Genomic DNA, 13,849 nt, shown 5'->3' with positions numbered 1-13,849 from the left:
ATGTAGCTGGTTTGCTTTTTTTATGTAGACAAGGAGGTTAAATGGACAAAAGTCAGCCAATCCGTGTCTGCGAAATGGCGACGTTCCCTATAATTATGTTATATATATGTTCCAGTTATGTTTTTTTTCCCAGAATGCATTTCAGTGCTTGATGCATGCTAAAAGTACGTGTTATGGCATCGCGTACGTATTCACAGGCACTTTATCAATGTTTATTTTACCGCCGTCCCTTTTATTATGATTGTTTTTGGGCCCCTTCCTGTTTCTTTGGCTCTGAAAGCGAGCAGGTCAGGTTGAATAAAGCTCACTTGTGCCGATGTGGGACCGTATTTGTCCCCCGTTGCGCGCCGTCGCTCCAGGCGCTCTAACCCAGAACAGGAAAAAAAAGCTAAGCACACGAAGACAGTGGATACATGAATTATTAATGGCGGACAATAAAAGCTTAATGGTAATAAACCGTCTGTTAGCTCGGGGAGGGGGGGGGGGGGTCTATGGATGTAAACGAGCGATTTTCTTTTGCAGCGGTGCGGTTGATGTTTGATGAGCACGCCACCTGTTCGACAGCTTGGTCGCTCGCAAGTCTTTCCAATCAGTCCCAGTGTGATCTGTGAAGGGTCAAAGGTCATCTAGAGTCATTGCCCCCTGCACAGATAACAGCACAGAATGTGTAATCTTTAACGCGAGATAATCCTCTCCAGTATATATATATATATATATATATATATATATATATATATATATATATATATATTCATTCTTCAATTTTTTCCTTGAATTTGCATTTTTTTTCTCAATTTGTATTTCCTTGAAATGTAAAAACAAATGTAAAATATTGTATTTTATTCATGATTTATTTTGGATATATTTTTCGATATTATTATATTTTTCCACATTTGAGATGAGACCGTTTTTGTGGTTTATTATCCAGCCCACAAAATAGAAGAAGAGGAAAGTAGCAATTAGGCCCATGCGACGAAAGTATTCTCAGTACAGTTTCAGATCAGTGTCATCGCCGAGGCGCAACTGCCGCCGCTGCGGCGGCAGCCCGCAGTTTCCATGGCAACGTGGGAACCCATCTTGGTCTCTATGGTAACTTGTGGTTGGCACCCCAGGAAGAAAGATGGAGCGAGAGAGTGGGAGTGAACACCAGGATAGAAAGAGAGGAAGTGGGAATGCTGGTTAAAAAATAAAAAAAATAGAAAATATCACCAAGAAAAAACAAACACGAGGGGACAAAAAGTTGTAATATTTAAAGAGTGATGAGAAAACTTCCGGAATGTCCGCTTTGCGGCTTTGAAAACAATTCACCCTGCGACGCAACAGAAGGTCAAGGCGAATGGAAACGCGGATAGAATGTCGATGCTGTAATCCGATTGGCCGCGCTTGATGGATTGACGCTTGCGTTGACCTATTGGAGCTAAGCAAATTATTGCAGCGACGTGTTCACCTTTTGCGCCGGGCCTGCTTTCCTCTTCGGCTCTTCAATCCATCCATCCATTTATCCATCTATTCCTCCTCTTTTACCCTCTCATTCCTTTCCTGCCACTAACCAGATTAGTTGCCCCCCCCCCCCCCCGAGATCCCCCCCAGATTGATTTTGCCCTGTGCAAGACCGCAGAACGGAAGTGTGTGTGTGTGTGTGTGTGTGTGTGTGTGTGTGTGTGTGTGTGTGTGTGTGTGTGTGTGTGTGTGTTACCACCGCGAGGGATCTGCTGTTCCTACCACATGTTCTTTTTTTTGTTTTTTTTTCATGTATTTATTTAGTTTTTGAAGAGGTCTTAAGCACCCATCCGGCTGCCTGTCGCTGGCAGATACACAAAAGTGTGTTTGCATGCGTGTGTCATTAATTAGACTCCTCGCTGCGTGGAGGACAGTGATGAATATCAAAAATATTCTAGCAAAGAGAGAATTAATAGAGAGAAGGATGTAAATGTAAAGCCGCTCCCCTGAAAAATGACATAGTTCGTGATAATCATCAGATCATTTGTGCCAATCATATTGCATGTCCATGGTGAGTGCACGATTGATTTTGGACCTATCAAGTAAAAGTTGACGTTTCAGTGTCAGGCTATGAAATCTTGTCATTTCGCTGAGCCACATAGTAAATAGCGCTCTTGTAAAAAATGTCTGTTGTACTGAACTGAACGGGATAGATATATTTTTAATAAATAAAAAAATAAAGGGAAATGGAGGGACATAGAGTTCAATAAATAACTAAATAAATACAGGTAAATAAATACAGGTAAACAATTAGATAAATAGATAAATAAGTACATCAATGGAGCCAGGTAAAGAAATAGAGTTAAACAAATAGAGAAATAAATACATGGATGTAAACGTTACACGAATAAATAAATACATGGAGGTAAATAAACAAATGGAAGTGAATAAATAGAGGGAAATAAATAGATATATAAATAAATGGATGTAAATAAATACATACATAAATACATACAAACAAACATACATACATACAAACAAACATACATACATACATACATACATACATACATACATACATACATACATACATACATACGTACATTCGGACATTCGGACATACGTACGTACACACGTACATACGTACATACATACGTACATACATACGTACATACATACATACATACATACATACATACATACATACATACATACATACATACATACATACATACATACATACATACATACATACATATATACATACATACATGTATGTTCAATTGAAAAAAATATACACATGTATCTTGAATTTTTCTTTTATTAAATAGAAATAAACACATTGTTTAAACAAAGGGTGTGTAGACTTTTTATAGGGTGACCAACCTTCATGTATTCAAGAACGAGCAGTGACGTGCAAGCCTCAGGAGCTTTGTGTTGCAATACCCATGCGCATTTTTGTGCACTTTGTGCGATGTCTGACTCAAGAAGCTGAGGTCAACCTTCAGCAATCTCCGTAGCGCCAACGTCTGGTTCCTCCGGTTCCTCCCACAGCCGTCTGCTGAGATCCGTTTGACCCCGTGACCCCCTAAGCTCAAGCGTGCGACCATGGGAAACCACCAAGACACGCAACAAAGGGCAGCGTGGCCAGAGAGATGGATAAAAGCAGATATTTTTTGGGTTTTGAAAAATGAATGTGGGTATAAACGGCTTTTTGTTGATTCGGTATCCCAGTTCTGGATTCTTGCCCTTGTCGGATTGTTTATAGGAAGTGACAGATGATGAGGTGTGGCAGAAAATGGTTTTTTATTTGTTTATTTTTTAAAGACTAAAATTATTTCATCCCACCCCGCCCTTTCGTTCTGTTTTGGGCCTTTCCCAGGACCCCCCTTTCAGTCGCGGGTCATCGCTACGACAACACCGAAACTATTGAAGTGCGACAGGAAGTGTCACTTTAACCTCTTGTTTAAATAATCAACATGCTTCAGGCTACCGCTTCACTGTTAATAACTAAATAACTAAATAAATATGTAAATAAATAAATAAACGCATCAATAAATATGTAAATGAATAAATATGTAAATAAATAAAGGTGTAAATAAATATGTAAATATATATGTAAAAAAATAACTACATGTGTAAATAAATATATACATAAAAATATGCAAATAAATAAATACCTGTGTAAATACATTTGGAAATAAATACATATGTAAATAAATGTGTAAATAAATAAATAAATAAATATGTAAATATATAAATACATAAAAATATGCAAATAAATACATGTGGAAATACATGTGGAAATAAATACAGTAAAGTCTCGTTATATCGATATTGGATATATCGATAGTCCCGGTTATATCGATACTATTTCTATGCACGCACGGAAAAACTTACATGCAAACAGGGTCGGATATATCGATAGTCCCGGTTATATCGATATTTTTTCGGACTCCCTTGAATATCGATATAACGAGACTTTACTGTACATACATATGTAAATAAATAAATGTGTAAATAAATAAACAAATTAATTAATTGCAATGTGTTCTTAAAAGTTAAAATAAATAAAAATACATCCATGTGTAAAGAAATATGTCACTAAATAAATTAACTAATTAATTATTTAATATGTAAATTAACATACGTGTAAATAAATAAACAAATAAGTAAATGTGTAAATAATAAATAAATAAATAAATACATCGACTTATAATAATAATACATTTCATTTATCAGTGCCTTTTAAAACTCTCAAGGTGACTTTACAGTCACAGGATAAGTTTTTTTTCTGTGGGTGAGCAGCGACAGCCACACACGCCTCTTGCAAAAAAATAAACAAATACATTAACCAAACGCTGCAAAGAAGAAATTAGACCGAGGCGTTTTATATAGCCTGAGGTATTTAAAACCGACTCGTGCCGCCCGCTTCTCCGCAGGAGCGTGTGGAGTACTTATTCCTCATCATCTTCACCGTGGAGGCGTTCCTCAAGGTGATAGCCTACGGCCTCCTCTTCCACCCAAATGCCTACCTGAGGAACGGCTGGAATCTGCTCGACTTCATCATTGTCGTCGTCGGGTGAGTCACGCATGATTTTATTTCTGTGTGTGTTACTCATTTCTTAACAAACTTCCTCAAAGTGACCTAAACAGCAACTCTTTTCTCTCCATGACATCTTCTCGTGAAGCAAAACATATAAAAGCTCACAATGGCAACCCGAGTGAGTCACAACCCCCCCCCCCCCCCCCCCCCCCCCCCCCCCATTTCCCATCAAATAATCTTTTGTAGTGCATCAACTTTGAAAGCCGCTGGAAAGATTAGCCCTACAGTGGATTGGTGAGCCTTAAACTGATTAGCTTGTTCGATGCTGATAGCAAAGCTACAGCCCATCCGCTAAGCCGTTTTGCGCGCCCGCGCGCTGGCTAGCATCATGGCGCAAGTGCCTCTGGCGTAAACACAAACCTGTACCACCCTTAGACGGTTATCTAGCCTTTCTGTTTGCTTGTCCGAGGCTTATTTTTTTGCTGTCTGTGTCTGGATGGAGGCACATCCCAAAAATAAATACATAAATAAAATAAAAAATAAGCGCTGCTACGTCGCTAGCGTTCTACTGTCGAAACAATGAGTTCTTTCCGCGACCTTGGCTACTGAAGGAATATCAAGATTCGCTCCGTTTTTTATTTTTTTGAGAGGGGTGGAGTCACCTTTTCCATAATGGAAACGGGAGTCCGCCATTAACGGAGGGTGCGCAAACATCAATAACGCCAATTAGAGCTAGCTAGCGGCCTCGCGTCTTTGAATGTGACACTAAACTCTTAATGGACTCATCATTGGGGGCTAGGAAGGGGGCGGCGACAAAAAAATTGCGGGCGGGATTGCCGTTAATGAGATGAAAGTCGATTCGAGGTCGATTAGTAGATTACGTCATTTTTTGATTTTATTATTTTCCCACAAAGTATAGCATGTATTGCGCCACCGACTGTTTTCACAGTACGTACAGAATATGTTCATCTGTAACATCATCGTAATTGTCTTTTAATACCGCGTCGTGGCGGCAATATGCAAATGAGCGGATGCTCGACGCACTTTTCGCCGAGTGTGTCGAAGGCGGAGGGTGGGGGTGGAGGGGGGGGTCTAATTGAGAGGTAGGTTGAGTGACGCGGAGATGCGTTTCTAAGTGCGCCCGTTCGAGTGGTCATTTCATCTCGGCTAATTGATAATCGTTCATGACTAATGCATGCTGAGTGGGCTTCGAGGGTGCCGCAGAGGGGGGAGAATAATCATAAGAATTAAAAGAAATAATAAAAATAATAAATAACAAATACTAAATCATAAATACTAATAAATAAATAACAAGATAAATAAGAGATAAATAAATACTTAAATAAGTAAACAAAAAAATAATAAATAATGAAAAATAAATAAGTATAAAAGATTCAAAAAAATACCAAATAAAAATAAGAGTAAACATATATAATAAAAATAATAAATAACAAATACTAAATAATAAATATGAATACATACATAACTAGCTCAAAAAACAATACGAAATAACTACTTAAATAAGGAAACATAAATAAATAATAAATAATGAATAATAAATGAATAAATACAAAAATACATGATTAAAGGAATATACGAATAAATACTAACAAAAATAAATAAATCATTAAAATACAATAATAAATATGTATTGTAGTAACTGATATTCTGAGAAACACACTTCCGTGCTGGCCTCTCTTTATTTCGTTTAAATAATTCATAATGGTTCAAATAATTGGCAAATTCAATTTAAAAGGGGCTAAAGTCGAAATGAATATTAAAAACGGGTCAGATGAGGCCTGCGGTTTGGTTTATTTCACATTTTACTGCTGTTTTTGATCTTTCAGTAGGGTGTCAATACTATGATCATATTTTCCTATCTTATGAGCATTTTTATTGCTGCGTTTATTTTAGGTTATTCAGTGCCATCTTGGAGCAGGCCACCAAAGGTGACGGGGCCGCACCGATGGGGGGCAAGGCCGCTGGTTTTGACGTCAAGGCTCTGAGGGCGTTCCGAGTACTCCGACCCCTACGACTGGTATCGGGTGTACCCAGTAAGTACACAAAATGGTGGAAAACTAGCTAAGAGAAGCATCTGGGGATTTGGAGCAGATCAAAAGTCTCGGAATCTTGTTGATTTGTGACGTAGCGACTATCCTACCCCCCCTCAAAGGTTTACAGGTGGTGTTGAATTCCATCATCAAAGCCATGGTCCCTCTCCTCCACATCGCCCTGCTGGTCCTTTTCGTCATCATCATCTACGCCATCATCGGCTTGGAGCTCTTCATGGGCAAGATGCACAAGACTTGCTATCACGAGCACACGGGTATGCAGTCGCGCTGTCGCGTAGCATTTGTATTCGTTGATTGACGTGTCGTCAATAACCTACCCGCTGTTTGATCCGCCAAAAAAACGCCACGTGCACTTAAAGCGGTCATATTCTATATTTAGCCCCTTTTTTATTGGTGAGTATGAAGGATTTTACCAATAATTGACGCGCCGCTCGGTGTAAATAATTGAGCCAATTTTCAATAAAGACCCCCTCAGGTGTAAATGGACGTGATGGTGATATTATAGCTCCTCGGAGAAGCATTAGCGCTCCTGTGGGTAAGTGCCAGTGGAATGATTCTGTCGATGTATACATCAACCCCCCTCCCCTCCCCCCCCAGCAGGGAAAATAGCTTGTTTTCTAAAATTAGCGTAGCGCTGTTTCACGTTTTATATCTGACAGCGCGTAGATTGATTCTATATATAGTTTTAACCTCACAGCTGTTTTATGGGAGCATTATTTTAAATGTGACATTAATTTGTACGTCCGTTGTCACTTCCTTGCTCGTCAGCCATGTTTTATTTGTCCCGAATGGCAACGTTGTGGTGTTTGAAAGTATTACATGCTAACGGAAGTGCGTTAGATGCAACGTGTATTAAATCGTGTAAAAATATATTCTTTGTTGTTGTTATATTACTTCCGGGTTGAGTGATTATTAGCTAACTCTTAGCTAGCTAGATAGCTAGCTTTCTATCTATTTGAGTTAGTTCCGGATTGAGTGATTATTAGCTAACTCTTAGCTACCTAGCTAGCTCTCTATCTATTTGAGTTAGTTCCGGGTTGAGTGAACGCTGGCGTGTGTGGCTGCCACTGCTCACTCGCAGAAATACTGATCCTGTGACTGTAAAGTGACCTTTAGAGTTTTTAAAGGCGCTTAGAAATCAAATGGATTATTATTGTTATCCTAATTATTATTATTATATTGGTGCATTGTAATTTAATTCCATGTTTAAAAATTACGCTACATTTTTAGCATAATATGCTAATTGTTGCTTTATCAGCATTAAAGGCGTTAAATATATCGTTTGACAATTTGTGACGTCCGCCACAGGTACGTTGGCGGAGGAAAAACCGGCGCCGTGCGCCCCCGACTTGGCGTACGGCCGCCATTGTAACCACAACGGGACGGAGTGCAAAATGGGCTGGGAGGGCCCCAACGACGGCATCACCAATTTTGACAACTTTGCCTTCGCCATGTTGACCGTGTTCCAATGCATCACTATGGAAGGCTGGACCGACGTTCTGTACTGGGTGAGCCGGGCACCGCACCACCAACACCTACTTTGGGCGCATCGCATTATTATGACATCCAACACACTTTTTACCCGTAACGTTGTTAATTGGATTTAGCATTGTCGTTTTGTTTTTGGACGCTTCCAGTGTACAACAAACACACACACACACACACACACAATCTCCCTCCCCTGTCTGCCATTTGCTTCCATCTTGTGCACACACGCTGCGCAGCGATTGTATTTGTCACCAAATGTACTTCTCTTGATAACAAGCACTCCCTCATCCTCCGCTGACTGCATCCATTTCCGACAACCTCTTTCCCCGTTTGAACGTTCACGCTCACCTTAACACGGCCGATATTTCTTTTAACCCTACCTTGCCCATCTCTTCTTCCTTCTCTCTCTCTTTTTTCCCTCTGTCGGTCTCTCAGATGCAGGATTCTATGGGCTATGAGCTGCCATGGGTCTATTTTGTCTCTCTCGTCATCTTCGGCTCCTTTTTCGTCCTCAATCTCGTTCTGGGGGTGTTGAGTGGGTAAGAGTTTCTGCTTTGTCGTCACGTGTATCACGCGTGTTTGTCCTCGAAGCCGTGCAGCCAGACTCCCACTGTCCAACATTGTCCATTTATCGAGAATAGGGAAAAGGTGCGATGGGTATGTGAAACTCTGGCATCTCTGACGGGTGGAGTGTCCCGAAACTTTTGTCCTAATTATTTTTTTTTGCTATAAATTCCCTCAAATAATAATTAATAATTAATGTAGCAAGAAACGACATTAAGATAATAATAAGAGAAGAACTAGAGTTACATTTGAACACTAGATGTCCCCCTAACTGAAAACCAACTAAAAACGAAGCAATAAAAAGTGGACTTGAAACTGAAATAAAGGCAGGAGTGAGGACTATGAATGGGTACATTGAAAGTCCTCACTCCTGTCATGAATTTGGTTAAGATATTCGTTGTACTAAGTTCATCCTGTCTACTTGATATTTAATTTAAAGCAGATTCTTTACTTACAGACAGTGTAGGTGTTCAAATACCTGACATGTTTCGGCGTTTGTTGTTCACATTTATTCGCTTAGGGTTGGAAAATAGCTTTGCTGCGCTGGAGACTAGTTAATACTGACTTTTGCTTAGCATGCGGCAGCGTATGATCGATGTCTGGGAACTCAATGAAACACACTCTCACACACACGCGCACACACACATATGTGGCCATCTGGTACATGCACGTCATTTGCGCACAAAAGGCCGTCACAGCCTATCTGAGATGGACAGATGGGCACACACACACCCCCCACCCCTCCATCCAAGCTTTTGACCATCTCCATATCTACGAGCGCGCACGTCGTCTGTTTTCTCAAGTCAACGCCGCGCAGTTCGCGTCAGGCTAAGTCAGCAACGTTGGCGGCGCCGCCCTATGGGGAATAAAAGCAGCAAAGACGGTGTTTTAGCTAAGTGCTCGTCCGGTAGCTGACCCGGGTTTGCTGTTGCCGAGTACAAGCACCGCCCGGCTGGTCGTGACACGCCGGGATTTAAATAATTCACCCCGTGGGCCTGCCGTGGAAGCAGAAACCAGCGCACAAAACCACCCGCACAAAAACGTACCTACACTGGATGGCATATATTATGTATCCTCTGCAAAAAAATGCAGCTTACAGAGAAGCTAAAACGTCTCCTTGTTGTATACACTTCTATTTTGCTTTATTAGTATCGCAGTTTGTCCATATTTCTGGATTATATACCCCTCCAAAAGAAATGTTAATATGATTTTAAATGTAAAAATACTGGATCTGAAAATAAAAATCTACTTGGATCAAAATATCTGCAAATTTCGGGGAAAGACATCGTTCGGCCGGCGGAAGTCTTGCTGCACGACGTCTGACTATAATGTCTTCTCTACAAAGTCATTAATTAAAGGGGCAATTAACCCATTTCAGGTTGACCCTCCAGCTCGCCCCCCCCCCCTCAACCCCACCTATGCCACCGTCGCGCGCCGCCGTTCTTAAAAATGAGCATATTCATGAATTCCGAAGCTGACAATCTGCCGCAAGTGACACTTCTATGAGCAATTCAAGATTTAACCTTATCCCACCCACCCCCCAACTGACCCTTCACCACCCCCCTCATCTCTCCACCAGGTGAACGATGCCGTCGGCTACAAGTGGCCGTGGGTGTATTTTGTCACCTTAATCATCATTGGATCCTTCTTTGTGCTTAACTTGGTTCTGGGGGTTTTGAGCGGGTAAGGGAAAGGGTTCCAGATCGCTTTGGACTAACCTCTTCGCTCATTTCTATCATTCAAAGCCCCCCCAAAAAAATAAAAATTTGCATGTTTTTCAGGTTTAAAAAAAATCTTATTGTAGCTTAACTCATTCACTGCCATTCACGAATGTATTCGGGAATTGAAAATATGACACAGCGTCATTTCCTAATTTGTTCGGGTTTTAATAATAATAATAATAATAATAATAATAATAATAATACATTTCATTTATAAGCGCCTTTCAAAACTCTCAAGGTTACTTTACAGTCACAGGGTACGTTTTTTTGTGGGTGATCAGCGGCAGCCACACGCGCCAGCGTTCACTCAACCCGGAAGTAACTCGGCTAGAGAGCTAGCTAGCTTTTAGATAGCTAACAGAGAGCTAGCTAGCTAGGCCTTCACTCAACCCGGAAGTAACTCAGATAGAAAGCTATCTAGCTAATAGACAGCTAATTCGATAGCTAAGTAACTCAGATAGGAAGCTACCTGGCTAATAGATAGCTAACAGATAGCCAGCTAGGCCTTCACTCAACCCGGAAGTAACTCAGATAGAAAGCTAGCTAGCTAGCTAATTACAGAGTGTCATGTTTGTGGTGCATGTTGAGGGTTAGCAAAAGGCTACAGGCTGCACTTGGCCTTGGTGACATAAAACGGACAACAGATGGTTTTGTTTTTTCATGCTTGGGTACCGATAACGTGCTGGCCATGGCAATATTTCCACAAGGGGGCAGAATTTCCCTTTTTTCCATGTTAGCGCTTTGTTGTTAAAGCGCGATATCAACCAATAGTATGTATGTATTGCATTCTATTTTGGACATCTGCCCTCATTTCAAGCTCATATAACTCCAGACCCATATAACTTAAGAATTAACTCTTTTTTTTTTTATGAAAGAAGACTGCCTAAGGTTTCTAACGCTGTATTGTATTCTAAGTTGTCCTAAAACTCAATATTTTGTGGGTCCTGGAATTGAAGTGACAATGACAAAAATGCTAGCACTGGAGTGGACGCATTTTGTGACATCGTCTGGCAGTGAATGAGTTAAAAATGGTTTCAAAATAGCATCAGATGTTTATTGGGAATGCAAACAAGTAAGAAAGGGGAGTCATTTCGCATTTGCTCACTAACACTCTGTAGCTCTTTCCCTTGACAGGTTTCCCGCTTTTCAGAGGCGCCCCCCAGCCCAAAATGCGTTTTTTTGTGTTTGAACAAGACTTTCACCCCGGGATTTGCTTTCCTGTCTCTGTTCCTCTCGCCATCGATGATTCCCTGGGTGTGCATCCTGGCACCGTCCGTCCTCCTTCCCAGAGAGTTTTCCAAGGAGAGGGAGAAGGCCAAAGCACGCGGCGATTTCCAGAAACTACGAGAAAAACAACAGCTGGAGGAGGATCTCAAGGTTGGGGTTTTACTCATCTGGACAAAAGTCTTGGGACGCCTATGAATTTTTTTTTTTTTTTTTTTACGAATTTAGGGCTACCTCGACTGGATCACTCAGGCTGAAGATATCGATCCGGAGAATGAAGAGGAAGGTCTAGATGATGATAAACCCAGAAACCGTGAGTCCTCTTTTGCGACCGTTTCCCTTCCCCATCCGTCCTCACGCGTTCAGCGGTTCAGGTCTTCGGGGGCCGACTCCAACTATAGGTACTAAACTAGTTCAGGCACTGGATTCCAAAGGTTTTCGGCCTCGGGAGAGTCCACCGCGTGGAGCCGTTGACACGTGTCCATGGCCACATGTGGAAGGGCTACTTATCTGAGCTCCGTAGTCTCATCAAGGGAACTGTGTTTATTCTCCGGAGAAACTACTCGAGTACTTTTCTTGGCAGGACTCAAGGCCCATTCCAGTGCTTGTCCTTGATTTATTGATTGATTTCAATTTTAACTTTAACCCACTTACGCCGAGTGTTCGTATGAACAAAGATTAATTCCTTTTCAAATGCATTAATGTTGTTTCTTGCTACATTAATTATTAGTAATGATATATAATTATATTATTGTTAATTATATCCTCTATTTGGACCTATTTGATACTCTTGTTTTGATTGTTGATTTTTTTTTTAATGAATTAATCTGTGTTTATATGAACACGCTTGGCGTAAATGGGGTAAATTTCATTTTATTTGCAAATGTAGCTTTAATGTTAATTTTAATTTAATTTAATTATTTTTTTTAATTGTCGCTTTAATTTTAATGTTAATGGTAATGTTAATGTCAATGTTAATTTTAATGCTAATGTTAATTTTAATACTAGATTTAGCTTTTGTTTTCATTTTAATTTTCAGTTTCATTTAAAATTTTATTTTAATTCTAATTTTAATTGCAATTGTAGCTTTAGTTTGAATTTTAATTGCAGCTTTAGTTTTTTCATTTTAATTTTAAATGTCATTTATTTATTTATGTTTTTTTTCATGTGACTGACGCCTTATTTTGCACATGCGATATCTCACATGATTCACATGCAGCATCCGACTCCTGATTTTATTTTTTATTTATTTAGAGGTGCCAGAAGGTGGTGATACTTTTTCTCTTTTTAATTGAAAATATTATTTCCTAACTGTGCGCTTATGTTCCCGTGTCTGCTAGTGAGCATGCCGGCCAGTGAGAATGAATCGGTCAACACTGACAACGTCCCCGGAGGTGACGTGGAGGGGGAGACCTGCTGCACCCGCCTAGCGTAAGTCTTCCTGAGCCGCTTTGCAAACTGGACATGATTTCTTTCTCGTTCCAGGTGTGCCAAACTGTAAACTAGCCGGGTGTCAATCATCTCATCACATAGTTAACAAAATAAAAGCCTTTCTTGCTCACTCCCCCTCTGGTTCTGATCGACTGTCTTTTATTTGGGCGGGCCGCTCCCCCTGACCTCAACCAGTTCATTTACGTTCATTTTCTTGCTTCAACCCCCCCACTCCGGATCTGCCCACCCATTCCACACTGTTGTTATTTATTTATTTTTATTCTCCTCTCATTGTCCATCTGTTACTTTGTCTTTGTTTGGCTGTTTGTGGGTATTTTGTTTGAGCCAAAAAAGACTCACCTCCCAACCCCCCCCCAAAAAAAAAAAGTATGCCAGAATTTGTTTCCAAAGCGACAGTAAAATACTCCAGGGTTCGTCAACGCTACAAATACAAGCGTAAACAATAAAGAAGTTGACTATTTATCCTTGTCGTCACCATGGAGACGGCGCTCATGCTGATCTCTTGATACTCTCTATCTCTCGTACGGGGGTGTTTGGTTCTTTTTTTTCCCGCTTGTCCTCAGTCTTATGTTTGTGTTGATGTTCCAGGTGGCAATCACCAAAAAATATATATAATAATAATAATTCACTGCCAGATGATGTGCAAAAATGTATCTAGTCCAGTGCCAGGGTTTTTGTCATTGTCACTCAAATTCCAGGACCCATAGACGATTGAGTTTTAGGATGACATAAACATTCAATACAGCGTTAGAAACCTGAGATACTCTTCCTTCATCAAGAAAAAAATAGTTAATTCCTAAACCATCTGGATCTGGAGTTATATGAGCTTGAAATGGGGGCAG

The 13,849-nt window shown here is 40.4% G+C and overlaps 1 protein-coding gene across 4 annotated transcripts in view; it reads left to right on the top strand.

Moving 5' to 3' along the window:
* Nucleotides 1-13,849, top strand: part of cacna1c (calcium voltage-gated channel subunit alpha1 C) — a 75,857-nt gene that overhangs the window by 38,354 nt on the left and 23,654 nt on the right. For all 4 annotated transcript variants that reach the window (XM_088989189.1, XM_088989192.1, XM_088989190.1 and 1 more), the window contains exons 4-11: nt 4,383-4,522; nt 6,401-6,540; nt 6,660-6,812; nt 7,867-8,066; nt 8,482-8,585; nt 11,621-11,708; nt 11,784-11,868; nt 12,896-12,986. In XM_088989189.1, the coding sequence (XP_088845315.1) occupies nt 4,383-4,522; nt 6,401-6,540; nt 6,660-6,812; nt 7,867-8,066; nt 8,482-8,585; nt 11,621-11,708; nt 11,784-11,868; nt 12,896-12,986 (1,001 nt within the window). The remainder of the gene's footprint in view (nt 1-4,382; nt 4,523-6,400; nt 6,541-6,659; nt 6,813-7,866; nt 8,067-8,481; nt 8,586-11,620; nt 11,709-11,783; nt 11,869-12,895; nt 12,987-13,849) is intronic.

Source organism: Hippocampus bargibanti, linkage group LG22 (genome assembly GCF_051943395.1).
Source record: "Hippocampus bargibanti isolate YZ-2025 linkage group LG22, ASM5194339v1, whole genome shotgun sequence".
Classification (NCBI taxonomy): domain Eukaryota; kingdom Metazoa; phylum Chordata; class Actinopteri; order Syngnathiformes; family Syngnathidae; genus Hippocampus; species Hippocampus bargibanti.
Note: the sequence above shows the minus strand (reverse complement) of the source record. Positions and strands in the feature narration are given on the sequence as shown.